This window comes from Mizuhopecten yessoensis, unplaced genomic scaffold (assembly GCF_002113885.1).
Source record: "Mizuhopecten yessoensis strain PY_sf001 unplaced genomic scaffold, ASM211388v2 scaffold1945, whole genome shotgun sequence".
Taxonomy (NCBI): domain Eukaryota; kingdom Metazoa; phylum Mollusca; class Bivalvia; order Pectinida; family Pectinidae; genus Mizuhopecten; species Mizuhopecten yessoensis.
In genome coordinates, this window is record NW_018404300.1 from 29,800 (window position 1) to 57,439 (window position 27,640).

The 27,640-nt window shown below is 36.4% G+C and overlaps 1 protein-coding gene across 2 annotated transcripts; it reads right to left on the reverse strand.

The window, feature by feature from the left end:
- Nucleotides 1-131: 131 nt before the first annotated feature.
- LOC110442917 lies at nt 132-27,562 on the reverse strand. Of its 2 annotated transcripts, none has more exons than XM_021486819.1 (26): nt 27,465-27,562; nt 25,025-27,085; nt 24,266-24,386; nt 23,527-23,629; nt 22,357-22,513; nt 21,542-21,577; nt 21,173-21,253; nt 20,444-20,560; nt 19,718-19,816; nt 19,364-19,519; nt 18,632-18,724; nt 18,183-18,296; nt 17,820-17,915; nt 15,798-15,994; nt 15,329-15,394; nt 14,720-14,807; nt 13,568-13,785; nt 12,682-13,292; nt 12,189-12,288; nt 11,639-11,723; nt 9,007-9,091; nt 7,981-8,063; nt 7,274-7,316; nt 6,222-6,378; nt 5,287-5,437; nt 132-4,067 (listed from the first exon to the last, which is right to left on the reverse strand). In XM_021486819.1, the coding sequence occupies exons 2-26, from the start codon at nt 26,987-26,989 to the stop codon at nt 3,915-3,917; spliced, it is 5,175 nt and encodes a 1,724-aa protein (XP_021342494.1). In that variant the 5' UTR covers nt 26,990-27,085; nt 27,465-27,562; the 3' UTR covers nt 132-3,914. The 2 variants fall into 2 exon arrangements, with proteins under 2 accessions (XP_021342494.1, XP_021342487.1); XM_021486812.1 differs by having other exon boundaries at nt 24,266-24,389.
- Nucleotides 27,563-27,640: the final 78 nt, after the last annotated feature.

Consider the following 27,640-nt stretch of genomic DNA (forward strand, 5'->3'; position numbering starts at 1 on the left):
TTGGGCGAAAGGAACCTAGCCGGATAGAATATAGGCTAATTATTGCCATCCGTATCCTTTAAACGCTTACACTAGATGATTAGAGTTATCTCCCATATTCAAAGAAAAACAAGTATACCATCTGGTTTTGGCTTTTGAACGTTTTTATTCAATCAAAAAATGGACGGTATAAATTATTATATCTAAGGTGTATAAATAAATAAATTGCAATACGAATACATGTATCAGCATTTCATACATGATATTCATAAATGTGTCCATGTCATGACATGTTGTTTTTTTAATTCAACATCAAAATTGTAAATCTTTTCTGAATGTTATTATCAACATGTAGTATCAATATAGTTTAAAACCTACCGTAAGCATCCTCGTGTCAAACTTCTACATTTTCCTGGAAATTTCATAATTAATCAATTAACTGCTGTTTCCAAATGAAAATTTCTTTCGTGTGTTTCAAATTCTGATTATGACAAATAGGACTAAAAAGGATAATTTTACCTCATTCACCCCTGAAATTTCATAATGAACTATTCCAACCTTTGAATTGGAAGAGTTGAAATGTGTCTTCAGGGGTGAATGAGTTAAGCTTGATTTTTTTTAATATCCATCCAGTATGAATAAACAACACTCATTGAGAGGCCATCGTGTTGCAACTCACATAATGTGGACATTTTTAATACTGCCTGAAAATGGGAAAATTCCAGTTTCAATCCATGTAGCTTCTAATATTCTGTGAATTAAAAACTCTACCAGACATTGTATAGTGAGAAAACACCAAAAACTGTGTCCTTAGAATAGCAAGTTGAATTTCTAAAAATAGATCAAGATTCAAACAATTGACCCTAACTTCCTTCTGAGGATTGTATATGTACTAACAACATCAACAATTGTGGCTCTTGTTACAGACACTTTAACACAATAATGTCTGTTAGGAAAAAGGATCAGTTCATAACGGATGACTACTGGATTGCCTTAGTAACTTAAGAAAAAAATATGCATTCACCGGTTTTGTCAGTGAGGTAACTATTCATGATGTTGAGTTCAAAGACCATGAAGTTCAGCACAAATAAACAAGGCAATCATTAATAACCTGATAAACCATTCTATAGCAAATAAATGCCCTGCTTGCACAGCATGAATGAATGCAGAACATACGAAAGTTCTCAAAAACCAGCCATTAGAAAAACGATTAATTAGGGTGAATGGCTGGGATGCTCAGACAAGAAAAGTGTTGAGAGGGGTTTATAAGGGATGGTACAGTCAGGTTTAATGTGACACATAACAACTTAAGTTATCAATGAATAATGAAAGTGAATTTCATCTGAACACAAAAATGTATATCAATCTTAAACACCCAATTTCTATGACAACACATACAATTTGTGACTGTACTCGGGCTGGTAGTAAAATGTTCTCACAAATAAATTCACAACATTCCTTTGATATGAGAAAGTGCTATCTCACATTTATGTTGATGAACACATCTTTGGAATGTTTATAGATATAATCCTCAGGGTCATTTGAGAGTTTCCCTGTGCCATCCGTTCGAAATATAGAGATGCATGTACATTATACTCCAAAATATCTTCTTGTAATTTTTACTTCAGACATAAAAAATAAAACTTGAGATTCCTTGAATATAACTATATTTTTTTAATTAAAAGTGAACACCGAGACTATCAACTTGATCAGAATTCTTGTGCTTGTTTTTGGACCCTTAGTTACATTATTTCTGTGAAACAAATTTGCATTCATTGATTATCAACTTCTAATTATATATATATCATACTACAAAACTGTAACGTTTATCCTAAAATATATTGTAATGTCTGGAATTTCTACATAAACATGTTTAGTTGTACTAACTTTGTATAGCCAAACCAGAAAATTCCCCAACAGTTACACATACAATTTATTTTTATTTACAAAAATGGGTGATAAAGAAGTGTAGCTTTAGATGATAAGGTATTAGCTATAAGTCTCTCATACTTACTGACCAGTAAAACAATTGCACATGTACATGATTTTATGAGTACAATACTAGTGAGTATGATTCTCGTGTACACAATTCTATAAAAAAGACCTGCATTAGATGCTATAATGATTGAAATGCACAAAGATTTATGATATGAAGTTTATACATAAATAGATTTTAATGGAGGATTTCAAATTCCTACCAACATACAAATCAAACTCCTTTTGTGATTTCCCAAAATTCACAATGGAATTCTAGTTTACTGAACATCAGTAGTTTACTAGAAACATAGAATCTGATCAAATGACATTCCCACACTCGTACTGTCACCCACATCATAAAAGCCATGTCAACTAATATATCTCAAAAAGTCCTCAGTGTTTTCATGCCAAATACTGGAATATCATTACTTAATATTTTACCTGGAAAGCATAGCCGATTGACATTTCACAGCAACCACATGTGAACAGTGGTGTTATCATACCACCACAAATAGGTTAGGGAGTCACCATGACCATGAGATTAGGGAGTCACCATGACCATGAGATTAGGGAGTCACCATGACCATGAGATTAGGGAGTCACCATGACCATGATTGTGCCGTTGAAATTGCTATACTGAATACAGTGAAACAATCAACATTCATTTTTGATTGACATTTTTGGTTACTATTTCTGAGAAATATTTGTGAGCTTTGAAAGGAACTTTTTGGATAATAATCAGTTACAAAAAACAAAACTGAAGACTTCTGTAAGAATTTTGCCACACAGATTCATACAGGTCATACATTGATTATTTTTACGTCTCATATCTGATGATTATCCAAAACAATTTCATTGCTGTTAAAATGAAATCTAAACAAAGCTCCTTCTTGTTTTCTCAAACCACCATGACATCTTCACTCTCACTGACTGTCTTTCTGTCTATTGTCCCAGTTCTGATGTCAGACAGGGCCATAGTACACATTTATTGTTCTGCCATATCACACATTTATTGTTCTTGGTATAGGTAAACAAGATTATTTGTTTCTCCAAGATAAGTCAGATAGAATCATGTTTCTCTACTACAAGGACATATTTTATTATACCGAAACGAAACAACAACAAAACAGTAAAGGTGGTCAGGCTGACTTGCCGATGTTGTTATCTGTTTCAGATAATTGGAAGTTAATTGTGCTAGCTTTTGACAATTTTCCTAGCGAAGCTACAAAAAAGGGAAATTTGACCAGGGAAAGTTAAGTGTGGAGGGTGACACAATGTTTTGTTGCTCCCCATGTGATCAATGTAATCCAATCAGTCATTCTGTTACATAGATGAGGTATGATAATGCCCTAAGTAATACAGTATGCAAGAGTGTGCCCACTGTTTAACAATAAAGTCACATGATAAATGTAGTGAAGCAACAGTAATCATTTATTGACATTTCAGTTTGGATTCACATAATTCACAGAGATACTAAAAATTCCATAACAAACACATCATCCCACATACAAATGTTTCTTGAACTATTTCTGAAATTCTCCTCACTCGTGAGAACATTTAAATAAACAGCCAATATAGTACATAATCAATTTACTTCACAACCATTCTATTTTGGTACAGACAACCTTTCTTTCCTAGTCTTGTTGTGTTTAGAATGCATAAACTTTTAAAATGAGATTTTTCACAACACCTTAATAATATTAAATATCATAAGGTTTCACATCTTCAAACGATCAATGCTTGATAATTCATTTATATGAAATTCACTATTTCTGCAGGAAAAAAAGTAGTATCAATTATTAGCTAATTTTGTTAAGATGAATTGGGACCACATAATAAATTAACAGTTGTGCTGAACACCTCTGACTGATTCCTTCTGAACAGAAAAAAAGGAAGGAACATTCTGTCAATCTTTATCACAGCCTCCTCCCACTTTTAATTTTCTGATCAATCACATACTATTTCCAGGATGATTTGACCTTTCCCTGACCTGGCCTATTCCCGCCTGCTCCAGATCTTACAGGTGCAGGTGCGCTTTTCCTATCAGTTTTTTTTACCTGTGACCCTTGTACCGGTTTGGAAGCCGACTGTCCTTGGACTCCTTCAGCCATCTGGAAAAATAAGAAGTCAGAAAATAATGCAGACCTGTAATTAAGGAAGCAGTTGTGTGGTATAAAAATGGAAAATCAGCCTTTTATGGCTTAGATGGGCTATCCTAGGTGAGAGCCAAATATGAATAAGTGACATCAATTTTCCAAACACCCTATATACCATACAGGTACTTAGTTTTTGTATGTCTTTTACCTGAATAAATATTGTTAGTTTAATTAAACACAATGACAGGCTCATTCATGTTGTTTAGCTCAGTTGGTTAGAGAGCCGGTATAATGATCAGAGGTCATGGGTTCAAATACTGGTCTGGAAACTCTACGTTTTTACACTCAGAGCACTTGCTGATTTTTGGTGCCCTTTTCATCTTCATTATTATTTTTGGGAAAGCTTTGCAACGTATGTTTTCCCTGTTCAGTGACGACTTATCAAAGCTACAGTCATGTCAGGATGAGAGTTTCCATTGCATATTTTAATTATTCTGACAGCGGCACGGGATCCTTATTTAACATGTACACTTTAGACAGCTACAGTGGAATCGGGTTATTAGTACATGTACAGCAAACAATGGATACAACTTAAATGTATCAACTTACACCTACAGAAAGGTCACAAAACTTGTTGTCAATGAAATGCTTTGTATGACTAATACACACTAATGGTGGAGGTTACTGTAACCATACTTATGTTAGCACACTAGAATTCTAGCGCTTTATCAAATTGAACAGATTAAGGTAGTGATGATGAACTGGTGCATCCACAAAATGTGCAATAGAAAACATTATTAAACCTCTACTTTATTTACTCTATATAAAAGTAATTGGTTAAATCGAATATATCCCCACTTTTGCCTGACTGTGTTTTAGTCCTGTGTGTTAGTCCGGTGTTTCCGCCGAGGCAATCAGGAGAGAGGTGGGCAGAGCTTGTTACCGAACCCGGAAGCGACGCTCGAGGTGGGCGGAGCATGCTTCTGAACTCGGAAGGATTTGGCTCCAAAATGGTAGTTGGGACGTTTAGCTATACAGCTTATGGTTTACAAATATTTTCTAGTTTAAACTACCTCTCCAGTGTGTATCGGTATAATAATAAATATGTGAGAAAGGAGACCATCTACAGGAATCTGATCGACTGGTCAAATTAGCAGTAGTTTTCCAGGTCAGTGTAAATGTACCTGTGACTTCAATGGGACATTACAAACTCATCAGAAAAAAGACTACTTACTCCTGCCATAGCGACCTTGAGATTGCGCTTGACCTTGGCCACATCCCTGTTCGAGACCTGAGGAGGAGAGCGTGGCGAGTTGTTATCAGATGGAGCTGATTTCCTCCCTCCCCTCGGAGGTTGAGGCTGTCCCAACTGTTTCTGGGGTTGTCTGCGAGGAAAATGAAATATCTGAACATTGTCATCACAACTTCAAAATGTCTTTCTGGTGTCAGCTTAATTGAATGAACAGTCAAATCCATTTTAATCTGAAGGGGCAAGATAACCAAAACAATTAGGAGTGGAACTGAGGCAATCTGTCCTCAAAACACTGACTGGAAATTGGGACAATTGGATTAGAGGACTAGATAAGAAAGCCCACCAATATATTGTTTATCAGATACATATATGTTTCTTGAATACCAAGAATTCTGTTAACTTTGAAGATTATTATATCCTAACAGCTTTAACATGGCTGGTGAGACAGTATTATTGTAACAGTAGTTCCTTTTAAAGTGGTTACAACCTTCATGTCCACTCAGGAATAATGAACTTGTCTGAATTCAATACCAGATTTCACAAATTTTACTACGGTTATAAATCTATATATATATATACAGACGTCCGCACTATGTGTACTTTGTGACGTCATTATTTTTGATGTATTAAGTATGTGTACTCCATTTATGATGTCACAAATAAATTCAAATCGCCAGAGGAGCCCCAAAATGGCCGAAAGAGCTAGCAAAATGTAGTATTCATGTTTTGTTTTATAAATATATGTAGGTTGTTAACCTAAACTGATAAGTTAACACACCATGCAGACCTGATGAACTTTTATCCCTAATTACTTCCTTCAGTTGAACCAGATCACTGACTTGTGTCTCAGTCCTGTTTTGTACTTTATCTAAGCCTGATCACTATTCACATTGACTGGAGCTAGGTCTGGTAACTACCTCGTGTTTAAGCCCTTCAGGATCTCCATCAACTCTGAAATCTGTTCATTGTCCTGTTGCAGGGCCTGAGGTTGCTCCAATAGTTCACCCTGCTGGCCCAGTAACCTGGATATCTCGGCCAGCTGGTCAGGACTCAACACTCCCTGAAGGGGATTACCTAGCAACCAAAAGAACAAGTGTAATGTGAATGTAATAAGCCTACATATGTGGGATATTGGTTTATTTGTAAGGAAGAATTTATTACTAACTTGTAACAAAATGCAGCATATCATGTTGAATAAATTCAAGAGATTATTATTGGATTGTGAGTTTTTCAAAGACTAGAAAATGTCTGTATGACATGAATGTCCCCATCCCCATGATAAGTACTGTCATTTTTGCCAAATTTCTATAAATAGTATAAGTGACCTTGTCCTTAACCTTTTGTTTCTGCGATACAAACTCATTCAGTTTTCATACTTGACCTTTCTTGGAACAAAATCTGTTTACAAATGAAGCTATATATCACTGAATACGTTGACAAATTTCTATAAATAGTAATAGCGACCTTGACCTTGGAACCTTAAAACATTAACTCATATGATGTATTCACGTACACCTCTCATGTACATTTGATGTGTAGATATGGACATTTCAATACCTTGACCTTTGATGGAATGTTATACACGTGTCTATCTCACCTACTTTTTAAATCTTCATTAAGTTTGGTAAAGGCAAAGTTAGAAATTATAAAGTTATAGAGAGGAAACCATTAGCCATTCAGATTCCCAAAATCCACCTTCAGTGACCCTGATGTCTGTCAGAATGAACTCTTTACCAAGTACTAAAACTTTATTAAGTTTGGTGAAAATCAGCAGCCAAAAATGATAAGACTTGACATAGAAATAACCTTACTACAACTTCCAGAAATTCCTGTAGATGTGGTTAAAAATGGTTAGGGACAGACACCATCAACTGTAGTCTAACTGAAAGAATCAAGCTGACATGACCTTGATCTATAATGAAAGGACTCAAAAAAGTATAGGGTTTACCAAGTCAATGATAATACATACCTTGTGTAGCTACCACCGTCTGTTTATTTTCCATACTTGTTGCCTGGAAACACAAATTAAAATGTTCATTTATCTGCATCTGATTCCTAGTACATGTACAACTGTACCATTCTGTGGGTGAGCTGTTGTATACATGTAACACCCTCCCTAGTATTTCCTGTCTATAGTTTAGCTGTTGTATACATGTTACACCCTCCCCAGTATGACCTGTCTGTAGTAGAGCTATTGTATACATGTGACACCCTCCCCAGTATTAACTGTCTGTGGTGGAGTTGTTGTATCAATGTGACATCCTCCCTAATATAACCTGTCTGTAGTGAAGTTGTTGTGTACATGTTACGTTCTCCCCTGTATTACCTTTCCATCACAGAGCTGTTGTATACATGTTACACCCTCCCCAGTATTACCTGTCTATAGTATAGCTGTTGTATACATGTTACACCCTCCCCAGTATTACCTGTCTATAGTATAGCTGTTGTATACATGTTACGACCTTCCCAGTATTACCATTCCATCACGAAGCTGTTGTATACATGTTACACCCTCCCCAGTATTACCATTCCATCACAAAGCTGTTGTATACGTGTTACACCCTCCCCAGTATAATCTTTCCATCACGGAGCTGTTGTATACATGTTACACCCTCCCCAGTATTACCTTTCCATCACAGAGCTGTTGTATACATGTTACACCCTCCCTAGTATTACCTTTCCATCACGGAGCTGTTGAATACGGGTAAGCTCTCTCTGAAGCTGTGCTGCTTGTGCAGTGTCATTTAGGTCCAGTTCCTCTGCAACAGGAAAGTTTTAATTCAATACTAGGATCGGGTGGTCTTTTATCATAACGCAGTGTTAATGTGATCTTTACACCCACAAGAAGGACTTAATTGTAAGGCAAAAAATGTATGTTTAAGGTAACATGACTGAAAACAAATAGCGTAGGTCAGTAGGGATTTAAAAACAAGAGGCCCAGGGGCATTAAAAGCTCACCTGGTATTTTATGTTTAATGTAAAACCTGCTGAGTACCAAACCAATTAATCAAAGAAGTACAAGAAATACAAGTTGCAAGAGGACTCCATGTAAATCTTGTTTGGGTGGGTAAGACACCAAGAACACAAGTGTCCATGTTATGTCCCAGGGAGGTAGTCTCGAGGGATTGGTCTGGACCTCTGGGCCAATCCTGGTGGCATGTTTTCTTTTCGTCATGCCTAAATTCTAAATTGTAAATTTGGTTACAGGGAAGGGATAAAATCCCTCAATTAATATGGAAGGTACCCTATTTCTCTGTCCAAAGGGAGCCATACCCTCCATTTATAAAATAAAATAGTCCCCTTTTGCCTACAGATGATCTTTAACAAATTTCGTGAAAATCCGTCTATTCGCACAGAAAGAGAAAGCTTTTTAAAGATTTCTCTCTATTTCATTTCCACTATTGGGCCCCATCCCTCTGGCCCCAAGGGGATCCATCTTTAACATTATAATTAAGAAATTACAAGAATTACCAAAAATTCAGACAGATTGTATTCATTTCTCAGGATATTTTTAGGTATTTTAAATAATTATATGGGATTTTAAATTTAGCCTGCCCATGACATAGAGATGCTTATGAATTTCAGCGCTTTTGAACGGGATGTTTACCGTCAGTGCATTAGAGTGAGATAAAATTGCTAGGGTCAGAGGTAAAAACTAGGGACGGTTGGTTTACCTGAAACATACATATATACATGTATTACCTGTCTGATCCTGAGAAATCTGTGAACTGTTTTCAAAATCAACATCTCCATCCGCATTGGTTGCCCCTGGAGGTTTCTGTAGAAGCTGAAAGCAACACAAAGCATAATGAGTTATGGAATATGAACCCCAAAAATCTGAAATGTCAAATCATTTCTGAATTATTTTAATGTGTGTGAAGTTTACAAACAATCATAAAAAAGAGGCCCAGGGGCCTTAATAGCTCACCTGGTATTTTATTTTTCAATTTAAAACCTGCTGAGTACCATTCAGGTTTATCAAAGGAGTACAAGAAACAAAGTTGCAAGAAGAACTACATATAAATCTGTTTTGGTGGGAAAGAAAATGAATTTCCATGTTATGTCCCAATTTTATTGGGCCCCGCCCCTATGCTCCCAGAGGGGCCACACCCTCCGTTTATACAAACTTGAGGCTCCTTTGTCCAAAGATACTCTAGAACAAATTTGGTCAAAATCCTTCTATTGATTGAGAAGAAAAAGATTTTTAAAGATTTACCTATTTTCCCCCTATTTGGCCTCGCCCCTCTGCCCCCAGGGGGACCTTACCCTCCGTTAATACAAAACTGAGAACCCTTTGGCCAATGATGCTCCAGACCAAATTTGGTCAAAATCCCTTCATCGGTACAAAAGGAGAAGGATCTTCGATGTTTCCTCTATTTCCCCTAATGGGCCCTACCCATCTGCCCCAAAGAAGGGGGCCCACACACCTCAGTTTATACAAAATTGATTCTTTTGTCCCTAATCATGCTTCAGATTGCATTTGGTTTAATTTCCTTCACTTGTATAGTAGGAGAAAAAAAATCCTCTATTTCCCCTATTGGGCCCACCCCTCCGCCCCCAGAGGGGCCACACCCTCCGTTTATACAAACTTGAGTCTCCTTTGTCCAAAGATGCTCTAGGACAAATTGGGTCAAAATGCTTCTTTTGATTGAGAAGAAGAAGATTTTTAAAGATTTACCTATTTTCCCCCTATTTGGCCCGCCCCTCTGCCCCCAGGGGGACCATACCCTCCGTTTATACAAAACTGAGAACCCTTTGGCTAATGATGCTCCAGACCAAATTTGGTCAAAATCCTCAGAGCCGTTCAGGACTAGTAGGGTTTTAGGTGAGCTAAAAAATGTGATACAATCCTCACTGGAGACTCAAATGAAACCTTGGAAAAATCACTGTTTATGTTCAAAACAAGTTTTGTATTTATTCTTCATACCAAACTGATAAATCTAATTGTGAAAATCTATGAGGTGTTGAAATTTAGGTTGATGTTTACACAGCCATCACATCTCGGCCCGACTAATTTGACCATCATTAACACTGAATCATTGTCTCTTTGATGTTTAAACCAAGTAATGTAACGATAGGTGTCAATTTTAGTGGCTGTTGGCCACATTAGACAGGCGACTGCTTATACGACTTCTGTATATAGTGATTTTCATCAGGAGGAAATGAAAGTGACCGCTGACAACAGGTAACCATTTAAAACAGATGGCCACTAAGGCAGGTTTGACTGGATGTAGTAAATGTAGTGAGTAAATAAGGAGTTGTATCGCTTTATGTAATGTTGTAACTATGTATTATTTGTAACTAAATGTCTTACCACTTGTATGTAATGCTGTAACTATGTATTATTTGTAACTCAATATCTTACCACTTGTATGTAATGCTGTAAGTATGTATTATTTGTAACTAAATAGCTTACCACTTGTATGTAATGTTGTAACTATGTATTATTTGTAACTAAATGTCTTACCTCTTGTATGTAATGCTGTAACTATGTATTATTTGTAACTAAATATCTAACCACTTGTATGTAATGCTGTAACTATGCATTATTTGTAACTTAATATCTTACCACTTGTATGTAATGCTGTAACTAGGTATTATTTTTAACTAAATATCTTACCACTTGTATGTAATGCTGTAACTATGTATTATTTGTAACTAAATATCTTACCACTTGTATGTAATGATGTAACTATGTATTATTTGTAACTAAATATCATACCACTTGTATGTAATGCTGTAACTAGGTATTATTTTTAACTAAATATATTACCACTTGTATGTAATGCTGTAACTAGGTATTATTTTTAACTAAATATATTACCACTTGTATGTAATGCTGTAACTATGAATTATTTGTAACTTAATATCTTACCACTTCTATGTAATGCTGTAACTAGGTATTATTTTTAACTAAATATATTACCACTTGTATGTAATGCTGTAACTAGGTATTATTTTTAAATAAATATCTTACCACTTGTATGTAATGCGGTAACTATGTATTATTTGTAACTAAATAGCTAACCACTTGTATGTAATGCTGTAACTATGTATTATTTGTAAATAAATATCTAACCACTTGTATGTAATGCTGTAAATATGCATTATTTGTAACTTAATATCTTACCACTTCTATGTAATGCTGTAACTAGGTATTATTTTTAACTAAATATATTACCACTTGTATGTAATGCTGTAACTAGGTATTATTTTTAAATAAATATCTTACCACTTGTATGTAATGCTGGAACTATGTATTATTTGTAACTAAATGTCTTACCACTTGTATGTAATGCTGTAACTATGTACTATTTGTAACTAAATATCTTACCACTTGTATGTAATGCTGTAACTGGCCCTGACGAGACTCATGCTCTTGCAACCTGTCAGATAACTGGCTGTAATCCACATCAAGACTGAAAATATAAATGTTTAAGAAAGTTACACATTGTTCGTTTTTCAATTTGCTAACATAGAAAATTCCCTTCTTAAAATCTAATGTATTGTCAAACTGGGATTTTGAGTCATGACTAATCTAATTTTAAGAATCTTATAAATAAGCTTTCTGAATATTTTTCTCACAAAATATCTCTTTTAAGTGGCCACTCATTTTTCACAAATTTTAAAGAATACAAAAACGGTTCTATACTTTGGCCTGAATTTCAACTGTCCCTAAAACAAATATTCATATTGAAAATCAGTTCAAAATTAATTGAAAAAAAAACACATTTTGCTACAGCACTGACAAAATAGGCAACAATCCTGTTTTTCAGATTGCTTCAATATTCTGAATATTGGTATGGTGAGAAACCAATGGGTCTATGCTTAAAATGTTTCAGTCTGACTGATATGGAGGTAGTAATTCTCAAACCAACACTCACTGTTCTGCACCCTCGTCCCCTTCATACTGGTGGTGATCCTCTTTGATGCGATGGTGGCCCTGCAGTTTGGTGGGTGGTGAGTGGCCAGGCTGAGACCAATCTGTCAGGAAAAGCCAGTGAACCTCAATATCGAGTTAACTACACAATGTCTTAGTGACAGGAATACTTCAGCCACCTTTTTTTTCAATCATAATAAATTCAACTTACTCATTTAGCAATGGTAATACTGAACCATTGCATGAAGTTTCATTCAAATCAGATAAAAAACGAGGAGTATAGATTGATGAACATTTTTTTTTAAATTACAGTAACAGTGACTCCGACATTTACACAACGATCCTGAATTGCAAACTCATTTGTAGTGTTGTAACATTGACGACAAGAGAGTTTCATTAAAACGAAATCTAGGATGAAGGTATCTCCTCCATTTCATGTCCTGTGAACAAAGGTTGGCTGACTGTTAAAATATACAATGTACCAACAAATGGTTTACCTGGGGGCGGCTCTGAGAAACTACTGTCTGGCGTGTGCTGATAGTGCTGCACCTCACTACTGTGCTGCTGTGGGGGTCTGATCGGCACAGCAACAGGTTGAGGTTGGTGCTGTTGCTGCTGCTGTTGCTGCTGCTGCTGCTGCTGTTGACTGGCTGCGAATGCTATTTTGGCCTGTTGAGTTGACCAATCAAAACTGTCTGTAGAAGCAGGCTGTAGACTAGTAATGGTGGCCTCATGGAGCCAATTATGAACGTTCTGGTTGTATAAATCCGACCTATGGTTTGTGTCACGTGCATGGAATCTGTCTGTATTTTGTAAAGTCAACTGTGTGCTGTTAGGTATTCGGAAGTCCTCTGAATTTATTACTGTTTGTATATTGTTAGGATTTCGTAACACCTCTTCATTCATCATTGACTGTGAATTGCTTGGCATTTGGAATGTCTCTGGGTTTAATGCTGTTGTTTGCTGTTGTCTTGTCCCTGGTTTTGTAGTCCTATCCGTGTTTGTATCAACTGTCTGTGCAGTCTCAAGCCTGTTGGTGCCCTGATCATAACTTGAGCTACTTACTGCTTCCGAGTAACCTGACCCTCTCATCCCTGGATGAGAAAGACTGGGAAGGAAGAAAAAACACACTGTTAACAAGCATGTTATCATGGAAAAAATCCACATTTCAAAAAGTGAAGTGACATTTTGTTACAGCATTTCAAAATATGTCATGTGCCAGATATAAACATTGTTCTTCGAGATCTCCGTTAACATCAATATTTAGATTCTAATTTAACCAGTATATCTGCCTAGCTCTTATGTTCCAACTGAACCAGTTGGCCTCGATTGTTCTTGTGTTTAATAGGTTTAGCTAGTCCCTGTCTGATCATGTAAACACACCTCTGAAGAAGCTGCTGTATGTGGAGGGAGGTACTAAAGTCAGCCAGACTGAGCTCTGGGTTGAAGGAGCCGCTCTCACTCACACCGACAGGGATGTGGTCTGTAGTGTCTGTGGGCTGACTGTTTACCAGTGGACCGCCAGACTGACTACAAGATTGGCCCCCATCATCTGACTGACCAGCCCCAGACAAGAAGGAAGTGTTGGAAGGTGGTGGCTTCTGAAAATATAAAGTAGAATGTTGTTCTAAACAGCTCTGATATACTGGTAAACCTTGAGATCACATGCTACTTTACACATTATACCTGTGATTTGTGTTAGAGTTAAGGTTACATGCTACCTTACATAATATTCCAATGATTTGATTTAGAGTTAAGGTTACATGCTACCTTACATAATATTCCAATGATTTTTGTTCGAATTAAGGTTACATTTTATCTAACACAATACACCAGTGATTTGAGTTTTTGACCCATCTCCCCTACCTAACTAATACATGTTCCAATAAATCAGAACTAGCCAAGTGATGTCAATATATCTTATCCTGTATATTACCAGTCAGGCAAGATATCAATTTATCATAACATGGTCCAAATTACCTGTTGTAAAATTAATTGTACAATCATGCTGAATAGAACTCTTTTGTGAAGAAGGTTTATATCAGGGAAGATAGCATATTTCCTTCAATGTACAAACACATCACATCTGATCTTATATTTCAAGTTAAAGATACTTCCAAAGCATGTTTAAAGGCTTTATGCTTAAAAAGACTCTTTCTTGAACCTCCCCTGAAAAAGGGCCTTTCTATATATAGTAACATGAAACATCAGTAGATACTTTTTCAACTTCTTCAAATCCATAAGAATTTACTTAATTTAATGACTTGACTATTTAAAACCATGTAATTGTTACAGATTTTTCCAGTTGTCCAGGAATTCAGTCAATTTATCTACACATATTTACTTCACCGATATATGCAGGTCAACCTTAGACACAAGAATGGCATAAATAAACAGTGAAGAATTCATGATATACTATAAAGTGATTGTTTTGTACAGGATTTAATCCCCAGGACAAAACTTGTGAGTTGTCGAACTGCATGAATGAAAGTTCTAAATTGTACAGTGTATATACACACTAGCCTATACATGTACCTTTCTGTGGGGAGAACCAGACAGCAGTGACACGGCCTCGTTCCATTGTGACTGCATCATGTACTGTAGCTTCGTCAGGATCTCACTCCTTCTCAACATGTAAAACAAGCATCAACATGCTAAGTTTAATGTCCATGTTTTTGGAATGGATTTAATTTTTTGCTGTTTCTTTATAAAGAATATTTCTGTATACATCTAAAACACTAATATGTCAAATTTTAACCAGGAAATTCTGTGATTTTAAAACCCAAACGATTACCAGGAAATTCTATCAGTCTAAAGAGCCAACCCATCATCAGATCTCAGCTATGACTGGATATTGAATATCTATAGTGTCCTTGTCAGATTATCTGGGGCTCTCCTGCATAGTTTAGATGGGATCCTTGAATACCAATCTGACGCGTCTTAACTTCTATAATAAACACAGGGATACCATCAATGTTAACATTTTTAGGGAAGGAGTAGTGATCTCAGCAGTGGTGACTAAGTCAGTTATCCCTGATTATAGATTAAAGGAGTGGCGACCAATGTCTGATTAAGTTTGAACTCTCCTCAATGGGACTCTAAATGAGTAAGCCCTGTGATAGATGTCTGATAAATAACTCTCACCTCTGGGACTCTAGTTTCTGTTTTGTCATCTGTAGGGAAGTTATCTCCGTCCTGAAGTCATGGAGTCTACAGCAAACAAACAGAGTCACTAATTACAAGCTGTGGAAAACTGTTCATTTTGCAAAAAATATCAGTGTAACATTATTTACGTCAACCTATGTTAACAAGAGCTGTTTTAAACAGCATAACTTACCTATTCAACATATTAGTTAAATACAACACTGGTTTAAATTTTCAAAAGAAATATCCTCCATGTAAAATATCCGCATCCTAGCACAAATCCAGAAATTATATTGATGAATATTCAAGTTTTAATTTAGCAAAGCTGAAATCACAGTAATTAAGTAATCAGCCCTATATTCTTAAAAGTGAGCTAAAATTAGCTCTACATTTTAGGGATGGTTAATATAGAGAAGGTAGCGTAAGAGATAATATTTCAGCCATTAATTCATACTCGTACAATGCTTACTTTTGTTCATATTCCTGGCAAAGTTTTCTACTTTCATCCTCGCGATTCTTAAGGTCATCATGGTAACGAGCGAGTTGTTTCTCCATCTCACGGCTGTGTCTCTGTCCCAGCTCTGTTACCTGACGACGATGGTTCTCTCTCATTGTCCCCTCTTCCTCCTCCATACGCTTGTGGACGTCTGCAATCTGGGAAGCTATCTGTTGGGACAAAGTTCAAGGTCACATTTATATCAGAAATGATGAACTCAATATAGTACAAAATAGTTGAGACCATACTTTTCCATATGTGAATATTCCATTTGATGTACCGTAAAAACCCATGTAATTTGCGCACTTTATTCTCAGAAATTTAAGACCCAAAGTGGGGGGTGCGTAAAATACACAGGTATAGAAAATTTCAAGTTTTTTTCAGGAAAAGGTCGACGATTCTGGGAGAAGCTATCTTGGATTATTTCCCTTGGTACACGGAACTCTAAGACAAATGACGATCAACAAATTTATTTATGTCAAACATCAGTAAAAGATACATATTGTGTTGTTATGTGAGTTTATGTGAAAAGTATTATTAAATAGGTAACCGTTAACAAAAAAAGTTTAGCCAAATTCCTATGCCAGAGAATCGCCGATCAACTTAGGACATTACGTTTCGACATCTCGGTGCGTTTCCCCATACTATTACGAAAATGTAGTTGTTCAATTTAAGCTCCGTTCCATGTAAGTTCTGTAAGTTTTTTTCAAATCGCCTATGCGTATACGTATAGCATGTTTTTTTTCCGGCTCACTTTCATGTTGATCTCGCGTCTATAATTACGTAAACACGTGATTGATAATAACCTCGTGAATCATTTCAATATTTATTAAATGAAGCATCGTAAAAATAGTCTGCATTAACTATTTTTTTCCTTGGGGTAGATTTGAAGAGGATGTATTGATTGTCCACGCTTCTAGAATAAACATATTTTTTATAATCCCTTATCGGTCAAATCAGTCTGTATTTATGACATTGCAGTAGATAGGGCTTCGTAATTCACGCCACGTGTTGGCGAGTGAAAAAAACAACAACACGGTCCGTCGATCGCGACTGCAAATCATTTCAATTAGTAGAGCTATTGTTAACGGGTAATCACAGAGATAGTGTTAGCTCATTACTGCATTGTAATTTGTAAAAAAATATCGCCAAACCACGGACTTAGATAATCTAATTCCGTGGCCAAACTGAACTGTGACATGACCTGGTTTGAAGTGACGTAACCCAAGCCGCCATGATGAGCCCTTCTCACTGATCGTAATTATGATCAATAAAAGGTATCTAATTATGTCTTTCACCAGGAGATATGCACCAGCGGTTACTAAACATCGAATTACTTATTAATTGATATGTTTTTGTAAGCAAGTAAATGTTTTATGTAAAATATTGCTAAAATGAATTGATGTATGCCGATATGCGCACACGTGTGTGTCATGTGTGATCAGATAATTCAAAGAAAACAAGCAACAAAATACACATTTTACGTAGTTTCTTCTTGGTTTTAAATATCATTTTACATCAATGAAAAAAAATCATAGAAATATATTTTTAAAAAAAATATTCAGAGATCGATTTTCGGAGCATGAACATCGTTTTTTCCCCAGATTTTTTGGGTGCGCAAAATATTCGAGTAGAAGCTTTTTTCCTCGATTTTCAGCCTCAAAAAGTACCTGCACAAATTACACAAGTGCGCAAATTAAATGGGTTTTTACGGTAGATATAAAGTAAACATGCTATGGTCATGTTTTATGTAAGTCAGCTAAAACCAACAATTTTTAGTAAATAGGTGAAGGGCCAGACTTAAATCAAGTAAAGCTGCTATGTCATATTTATATTATGTGATGTTATGTTCAGGTAACAGTTCATAAGTAAAGACATTATTGAGGCAAATTCCTATTAAATTTAGCCCATTTCAACATTACAAGTCAAGCTAATCATTTCTTTATGTTTAATACTATAAGGAAACCAACTAGAAGAGAGAAACAGGAATGGTACCTCTTTCTGCATCTGCGAATGTAGCTCTGCCTCAAGTGTTCTCTGTGAGGACTCGTACTTGTCCTCCATAATCCCTATCTCTACCTTCAGACTTTCCTGTCAACAAATCAGAGTATAACATACACACATTTTCTAATGACAAATGATACTGCTATATGTTAATAGAATTGTAATTAGGGAATGGATGTCACTGATGTAATACAATCCTAGATTACAGCAGCATAAATCTCCCTGAAAATTTGCTGTTGTATCATATCTTCATGACAAGAAAATGCTTTCCAACAGCTTTAATTTAAATCAGATAAAATCTTGATCAAAGTCTTGATAAGCTGAAATCACAATCAGACAAAGTCTTGACCAAACCTTTTCCCTCATGACGACATCCATGTCCATCTCTAGGCGTTTAATGTCTGTTTGAGATTTCTGTCTCTTCTCCTCCGATTCCTTCACCTCACTCTCCAGCTCAACATTCTTTGTCTGTAAACAAGATTTTGTTGGTTACTGTCCTAATACAAAAGTGGTGTTCTTCACATTTTGTCAGCATGTTTCATAATCTATTCCTTATAACCAAAAACATGTGTCAATATTTGTGCATCTGGGTGAATATTGCTTTGATCTGATTTCAGAGAATTTTCACAGAAATTAGTGAATGTCTGTTATGCATGCACTCCCCGCCACAAATGGCAGCGCTTGATTTATCGTAACCGTGACAGTGGCCTATAGGGGACTGGGTTAATAAGGCTAGACCCGAAACCTTACATTATTCTTCCTTAAAAAACATTGGAAAGTAACAGTGGGCATACTCCACCTACCCGCTCCTGTTGAACAATCTTGATATTTTTCTCTGTCACTTCCTCAATGCGCTGAAGCAGCTCTTGTTCTCGTTTGAACCATTCATCCTGCTCCTATAAAAAGACGCTACATTATTATAAAACAGCTTTTGAGCCAAGGTTTTTAAGTTCCAGGCAAAGGTAGAACATGAGAGTTTTCCTGACATGACACGTTTAAATTTTGGACTTTATTTCCATTACCTGGAAGTTTTCATAAATGTATGATTCCTAAAACTATAATAATGATATCATTACAAGCTTACCAATGAAAATATACTATCAAAAACAATTGAATGCTTCCTATAATTGACTGATCAGTCTGTTTTGAGATGCCAGATGTTGTAATATTGTTGTAACATTATGAAATCTGGTAATTTAATTTGACTATCTCAATTCAGCTCCAAGACGGCTCCATATCCTTTTATACTGTATCCTATTAAGAGGCACCAGTTATGCTTTATTAACATACAGTTTAAATATGTTAAAGCCTTTTCACTGACACAAACTTTTAACCAGTACATGTAAACTTCATTCTTATCAATTGAAAACGTGATTTCATTATAACTGTAGCAAAAAAAAAAATATTGTATGTACCTTTCGTAACCTATTCTGTTATACATAATAAGGTACCTACCTTGTAGACATGAATACCCTACATCACTTACCTATGTAATCTATCTATCACTTACCTTATGTAATCTATCTATCACTTACCTTATGTAATCTATCTTGCAACTGTTGTACTTTCATCTCGTTAAGTTCCCGGTTTTCCCGCACTTTCTGCCATTCCTGTTCCATGAGTTCTGTCCTTTCTCGTTCCGACTTAATGGCATCTTCAAAGTGACTGCGAGATCGCTCATGATCCTCAGCCTACAACCAAAACAGACAAAGTGACAAACTCCAAAAATAATCTTTTGAAATCTGACTTTGATATTTGAAATATACAATGCAAAGTATTGTAAGCAGTCCATAGATCCCCCATCTTGGACAAACTTCTGTATCTGAATTATTTATAATTTCCTAATCTAAGACAAACAGCTCATCAACAGAGAACTAAACGACACTCACCTCTGTTCTCAGTTTTTCTATGGTCAAAATGGCATCCTCCTTCTCTTGTCGAATCTCATTTACAGCCCGTGACATGTCTTGTTCAAAGTTGGCAGTAATCTATAAAATTTCAGATACATTTTATGTAATATACAAATAAATACTTCAAAATAATACTTACAAAAGCAGAATTCCCACACCAATATCAATATACTGCTTGATATCAAGTTAGGCCTGAAATGTTACGGGGGATGTTTGTTTGTTGGTGTTGTACATCCCATGGTCATTTAAGGACGTGCCAGGTTTTTGTGGTGAATAAAAGCCAGAGCACGCAGAAGAAAACCAATAACTTGCAGCCAGCAGCCAGTGCCTGGCTACTGCTCCATGTAGGCCTCGCACCCACAACCCAGTGTTGGGAGGCCTAGGGCTAGTGATTGAAGACGGCCGGACGTCTTAACCACTTGACCACTATATATGGCCCCCTGTTTACCGGGAAGGGGTTAACAAGTGGCAGGAGAAGCCTTAAAAATTCACTATTATTATTTTCCTTGATCTAATATTCAATTATTCACAACTACTTTGAAACCAACCACCCATATATTATCCATTATAAGTCCCCTCCCCCGGACACTTACTTATATCTGAAATACCTTTTAGATGTTCCTTTAATGTTGAAAGATAACACTAGCAAAGATTAGATGGTGTCTGTTTTTTAAACTCTAATCTATCTGTCTGCTTGATACATACACTCTGCTGTTTAGATAGATTTTCCTCCAATTGTGCCTTCTCTCTGTCAACTTGTTTGATGTATTCCTCCTTGTTTTCATCTCTTTTCTTCCATCCTTCCACAACTTTTGCTAATTGCTGAAAGATTGAATTAAAATAAAATCTTTCACAGCTCTTTGAACAGTTTTAAATAACCATAACACATGAATGGATACCAGTGTGACCTACAGATTTGTGGACATTACAAATCTTTCTATTACAGAGAGAAGCATTAGCCTGGGAACATGGTTGGGTAAAGAGATTGAAATCAGTGAAGATTTAAAGCCAGATTTAAATACCAATATTGTTAAGTACATAGTATCTATTACTATATAACTATGCCCCTTAAATTATTCCATGTATGACAAACATGCTGATCTTCAGAGTAGACAGGGTCTAGATTAGACAGGTTATGCCTTAGCCAACTAAAGATGAGTATACTGTATATCATTTGTGTTCTAGAGATTAACCTTAAAGACTTCAAAAGGATGTTAATCACAATCAGTCATCCCTCCTTATGAGTTCTCTATATACCCCCTTGTTAGATTGTTTACAATCAACTATATATGATATCCCCTGTTAAATGGGTATAAATTCATGAAATTATCAAATTCACAGTCAATTCTCCATACATATTGATATAAAATATAATATAAGTGATTGGCAATACCAATATAACATTACTTGGCCTAAAGAAAACAAGTCACATACCCTGTCAAGTTGTTCAATCATGATGTCCTTACGCTTGTCTGTGGAAACCGCCACAGCAACCTGTTGTTGAGTCTCTAAGAGCTGTAACAAACAAACTCTAGTTTACAAAGGAGCTCTGTAACAGTTACCATCAGTGTCACCAGGAAACACTAGTGGCTGGGGTAAAACTAGGGTACTCACGGTTGTTACAGTAAAGCTTGTTCCACTAACAGTTTAACACAGATCACAGCAGTTTTAGAATCAAAAGACTATACAAATGAGTGCAGTTAACTACCACAAGTTATGTCCTAAACATGTATTCTGCACCATGCTATACTGATAGGACAACTGGAAATAACTTCACTACTGCTAAGCAACATATGTACTTACTTTGACATTGAGTTTCTGGATGTGTTGTTCACAATGCTGCAATGAAAAAAGAAACATTGAAGATGTATTTGATATGCCACCTGACAAGGGAAAAATAATCGAAAAGTCAATCAAACAAAATTTCACATTCTCAAATGGTTTTAATTCCACCATTTTTGTTCATGGCTGAAAATCCATAAACTTTCTCTCATGATATCTGATGCACTTTGTCACACCTTGATTTAGGTATCAAGGATAAGAACCATAGAGTTATCCTACATCACTTGATCATGTGATCATCATGTGACAGCCATCATAGCACTTTATTAGGTAACAATACCAGGTTGCTAACAAAATTTGTAACATTGGGGTAAAATTTCATTATAAGTGTCCTGAAGAAATGCATTGCTCAGGCAAAATTAGTAGACCAGTAATAAATTCAAGAACCTTACCAAGATAGTGTTGCAGTTGCATTACTTACTTAGAATACCAGAGAGTTTTGACATTACAAGATCAAATAAGTGTCATATTTACAGAACATATGCGTAACTCATATGCAGTGTTTCAAGAACTTTTACTGCTGTTAACAATTATTGTAAGCTTTAATATAGATTAATGAAAAATCGTAAGATATCAAAGTAAGAACTATTTCATATATTCTTCTCTTTATAATATAACTTACCACAAAACAGAATAATATTTAAGCACCGACTCACATGACGCCAACAGACATGTACATTTCCCCTGAAAAATACTAGGTACAGCTAAAACTGCCTTAGACTAACCTCTGAACAGATAATAGGTCTATTTTATAATATATATTAAAGTGCTTTTACCTTCCTGCGATACCGTTCCTTCTCCAACATATCTCTGAGACGCTGATTCTCCTGATGCAAGGAGGCATCGCTACGAGAAACGTTAGAAGTATCCGACCAAATACGAGATGTGAAACTTGGGAAATTTTCATACAACTCTGACACATCTTCTTTGCCCCTGTAAATCACAAGGCATGGACGTAAACAAATATGTTGTTATCTCTTAGAATGTTTTCTAATTTGATTCAATATCTCACAATGGTTTCTTTAATATTTTATAAAATAAGTGCTTACAAAAATGTAAAGCCGAAATGGTCAATAAAACCTTACTCTTGTGCTATATATGGTGCTGGAATGCTACTTACCTGGTATTGGCCACTGACAGTCGCTATTTTGGTGCTTGATACAGGTAGGGTCTTGATGGGGGTTATTATCTACTTATATACAGACAGGTTTATTTTGTCTGATACGGGTAGGGGTTTTGATTGGAGAGTGTAATGGTACCTACCTGAATACTGACTGGTCAACTGGTGCCTGATACAGGTAGGGTCACAATGGAATAGTGTTATCCACCTGGATATTGACTGGTCAACTCTGTTCAATACAGGTAGGGATATTGATCGTACAGTGATACGTACCTGGATGCTGACTGGTCAAGTGGTGCCTGATACAGCTACAGGTCTCAATGGAGGAGTGTTATCTACCTGGATAATGACTGGTCATCTCTGTTCAATACAGGTAGGGATATTGATCGTACAGTGATACGTACCTGGATACTGACTGGTCAAGTGGTGCCTGATACAGCTACAGGTCTCAATGGAGGAGTATTATCTACCTGGATATTGACTGGTCAACTCTGTTCAATACAGGTAGGGATATTGATCGTACAGTGATACGTACCTGGATACTGACTGGTCAAGTGGGGCCTGATACAGCTAAAGGTCTCAATGGAGGAGTGTTATCTACCTAAATATTGACTGGCCAACTCTGTTCAATACAGGTAGGGATATTAATCGTAAATTGATACATACTACCTGGATACTGACTGGTCAAGTGGTGCCTGATAAAGCAACAGGTCTCAATGGAAGGGTGGTATCTACCTAAATATTGACTGGTCAACTCTGTTCAATACAGGTAGGAGTTTTGATCGTATAGGTGTTTTTTTGTTGTTTTTTTTATAGTGATACATACCTGGATACTGACTGGTCAAGTGGTGCCTGATACAGGTAGGGGTCCTGGGGTACATCCATCAAAAGTCCACTGACTGAATCAACATGGTTGTACTGGTGAGTTTCTATCAGCCAAGAGAGAGAACATAGATTAGGGAGGTCATGTTCATTGAACCTGGGATGACAAACTTTATACATTATCAAATATGCAAGTCTTGCATTGCAAAAGGACACAAAAACAATTTCTGATAAATATTTACCAGTGAATTGCTAGCACTGGTTTATTAAATTTCAATCCAAAATTTAAACACTGTAAAAGTGCAGTAATAACAAATCTTCGTCTTTGCAATCAGTTTTTCTTCAATCACTCCTCGGGCATATGTTGGTTTTTTTGCTTTATTTCAGACTGAGTATATATAATCTCATTTGTCATGATGACATCCTGATTTTATCAAGTGTATATATATATTTAAGTGTAAATAGTGTATCCAATACTTGATGATTATAAACAATTCATATTTGTTTATTTGATTTCTATCTGTTCTTGTTAGTTTAATTAAAGTTTGTGATTCTTCTCCGAAGTTAATTACGATTTATAAATGCTCTCAGTAATGTAGGTACATGTACTTAGTAAAGCTTGTAGTTAACACTTTGGCTAACCAAAAAAAATTGTTGTTTATATATATTCTATTTTTGCTGAAAATTACTAAAATGATATAAGTATAGTTTATTATTCTTTTCACATTGCCCAAATTTCTCACCATTGAGAGTATCTGAGGACAGTTTGAGCATACTCTGGAGCTGACTGCGGACATTTTCCATCCCCTGGACATCCAGACTAGTGTCTCCTCCAGGAGCATCTATACCAGAGTGAGGAAATTGCTGCTGGAATTATACACATTTACACCAAATTATGGATAAATCTGAATGTAGTAGATTCCAATAAATAAAACATCTGTAATCAATTTCAACTATATCACTGATGGTAATATATATATACCGGTACACAGTATAAAGTACTATGTAATAATTATTTGTTCAGTTTCGCTAATTCCCAATTTAAAAAAAAACAAAAAATAACATGCATTGGGAAATATCATCAGTAATCCCACATGCACAGGTTCGGGAAAATATCATAAGTTTAAAGAAATAAAACCTACAATGTGATTTGCAAAAAGTTTTCCTCTAGCTGTTTCTTACAGTAAAATGTAGAGCAATAATTAAACAAATCAATTTTCAGCGTTTTTGTTTTATATTCAATTTCAAGTTTCCCGTTATTTATGTAATTTGAATGCTCTTTCATGGACGGTATTGCGGTTATACTTTGAACGTTGCACATATAATGACTGGAAACTTGTATATATACATGCTTTTTTATCTAATTGGGAAAATAAAGACTAAAATTGGGAAAATACAGGTTCATTTTTTCAATTGGGAATTGGTCCCAATACCTGACCCTATAAACACCTGGCAAAACCCCTGCAGGTATATGAACTGCCTAAGATAATAAGAAGAGTTACCTGTTGACCCATGATACGCTGACCATCTTGCAGTGGATTCCGGCTATACTGCTGGACCTGGGTGACCACATTCACCCCAGGATGGTGTGTTTGAGGAGAACTTGAATCCTCCCCTATCCCTGCCCCTCGGTCACTCGACGATGATACTTGTCCTATTGTTCTGGACCTTTCTGATCTATTTCTATGCAAACTTCCTTCCACTTTTCTCTCATGTTCAGAAGGATAACTTTGTTGGGACCTATCCATTTTTTTCCCTTCAACTACTGTTGGCCTTTGAGCCATGTTACCCTTCCTGTCCATCGGAATTCCCTTTCTGGTCACATCCTCTCCATTCGGTCGAGTGTTGTGAACACTTCTCTGCTGCTGTGCAGACATTGCAGGAGGACCAACCGCTCTGTTAGACTTTGTCCCAGCACTATTGCCTTGTCTCATATCTGAACTTTGACATTTGACCCTCACACCAGAGGTGTCCTGTTTTGCCTGTTCTTGTCTGGCTTTGGACATGGGATTTATGACCTCTCGCTGCGAGTTCTTTGCTGGCATAGTTGATTTTTTATTGTTCTGTACTTGACTGTTACCCGTACGCTTTGGAGCAGCCATTTTGGGTTCTTTAAACAAATTTCTATTTTGCTTTGGTTGCTCAGTGGGAATTTTCCAAGCTGATGGAGAAGGTAATCTCTGTGAGGGATCAGCTGTATGACCATTTGAACTTTGATCATGACTTTGGAGAGAATCAGATCTTTGCGTTCTGGCAAGATGTAGTTGGTGGGGAGAATTCTCAACACTCTTGTCACTTTGTGCATTTTGTGCCAGTGACTGTGGGGAGCCAATGCCACGAGTCATCTGTCCTTGGTTTCTGGGTGGAGATCTTTGTACACCCTGTAACACTAACTTAGCTGGTAAGCTACTAGAAAATAGTTGTGTTTGGGGAGGTTGTGACTGGGGCACACTTTGAATATTAAAGTCATCAACACAATGAACCCTGGGAGATTGCTGCTTCAGATCGGATCCAGGCATTCTATTGTTTGGCGAGAATTTTTCTGTTCTATCGTATCCTGAATCATTAGGTATATTGACAAAGACTGATCGTTTTTCAACAGAATTACCGGTGACAGGAGATGTTTGATATTGCGTTTGAGGTGAACCTTGGTAGTCAAACGGTCTACTAGGTGGTGAATACTGAGACCTTGCCACTAAATTTGAAGCAAAAGGCCCATTGTTATTACCCCCATCTCCTTGACTTATATTTGGTTCAAATGCCATTGATGTGTTATACATATTGCTCATTCCATTATTATTCAATGGTGAGAATATTGTACGACTGTCTAATTCCCCCTCGCTTTCACTTGTTTGCAGTGGAGAGGATTTCAATTCAAAGAATCCTGTTTCTGGTGATGTTTCTCTTGTGTGTTCATCATCTGCCTGAGAACCACACACTTCTCTCTCCAGATAGGACATACCCCGCGCTTCAGGCTCTGGTGTTGATACTGAACGATTCATGCCATGAGGGATCATCTCGTCAGTCTGTCCAGTTTCATCCATTGCAGAAAAGTCTAGTTGACGAACAGGTCTAAATATCACACTTGATTCATTATCACTTCCAATACCTGGGAGAAACCCACTGCTCTGTTGAAATGCTGGACTGCCCTCAGGCCCTGATCTCCTGTAAGCTTCCATATTTCCAAAATCTGATACTGTATCTCTACTTATATCACCATTATTTTGTAATCTATTCATATAGTTGTAGTTTCCTGGTAGTCGTTCTGGATGCATCATCCCCTCCTCTCTGTGTTGTGAGTCTTGCACATTATCATAGCTGTCAGACATCATTACAAAATCTCTCCGATCATCCTCTTGAGCCCCTTCTCCCTCAAAATGACCTGGTACAGAACTTTGTCCTTCAAATCGTATTGCCTCATGAGGAATGCCATCATTTCCATTTAAACTGTCATTGAATTCTTCCATTCTTACTCTTAGCACTTGATGTCACTGCTTCTAAAGATATCTTCCTCCGTTTTAGTTGATTTATGCCAATTGTAGCCTCCTTCACATTACGGCAGTCTAAAATTTGCAAATGAACACAATTAGGAACAGCAGCACCTGAAGCTATGTAACACATAAGTAGTTCAGATTTGGGCAGCCTCAAATAAACATTTTGACAGATTCCCAATCCCCAAAAACACGATTGACTCATATATAATTAGTTCAAATGAAGATATTTTAATTTTGTGTAACTGACAACAAAACCCAAATAACATCAGAGTAGGATGTCGATGAGCAAGTACTGTAATCGTGAATTCGTGCATCGACATGCAACGTGATTCAAGAACTTTGAAGTTTGTTTACAATATTGTTTCTTATCATTTTTACCATTACACTCATTTGGTCATGCCGATACAATATGAAGAACCTTGAGTGAAAATTATGTTACGTGTTTTACCTGTTTATTTCACTTCCCTTAGATAACACGGAAAGAAATCACCAAAAAACTGTGTAAACATTGTAAAAACACGCTTCAAAACTAACCGCATACACACACGCGTGCGCAATGAAATAACGAAAAATTTCACTTCCGGTATAATGATAAAATTTCACTTCCGGTATAATGTTATATTA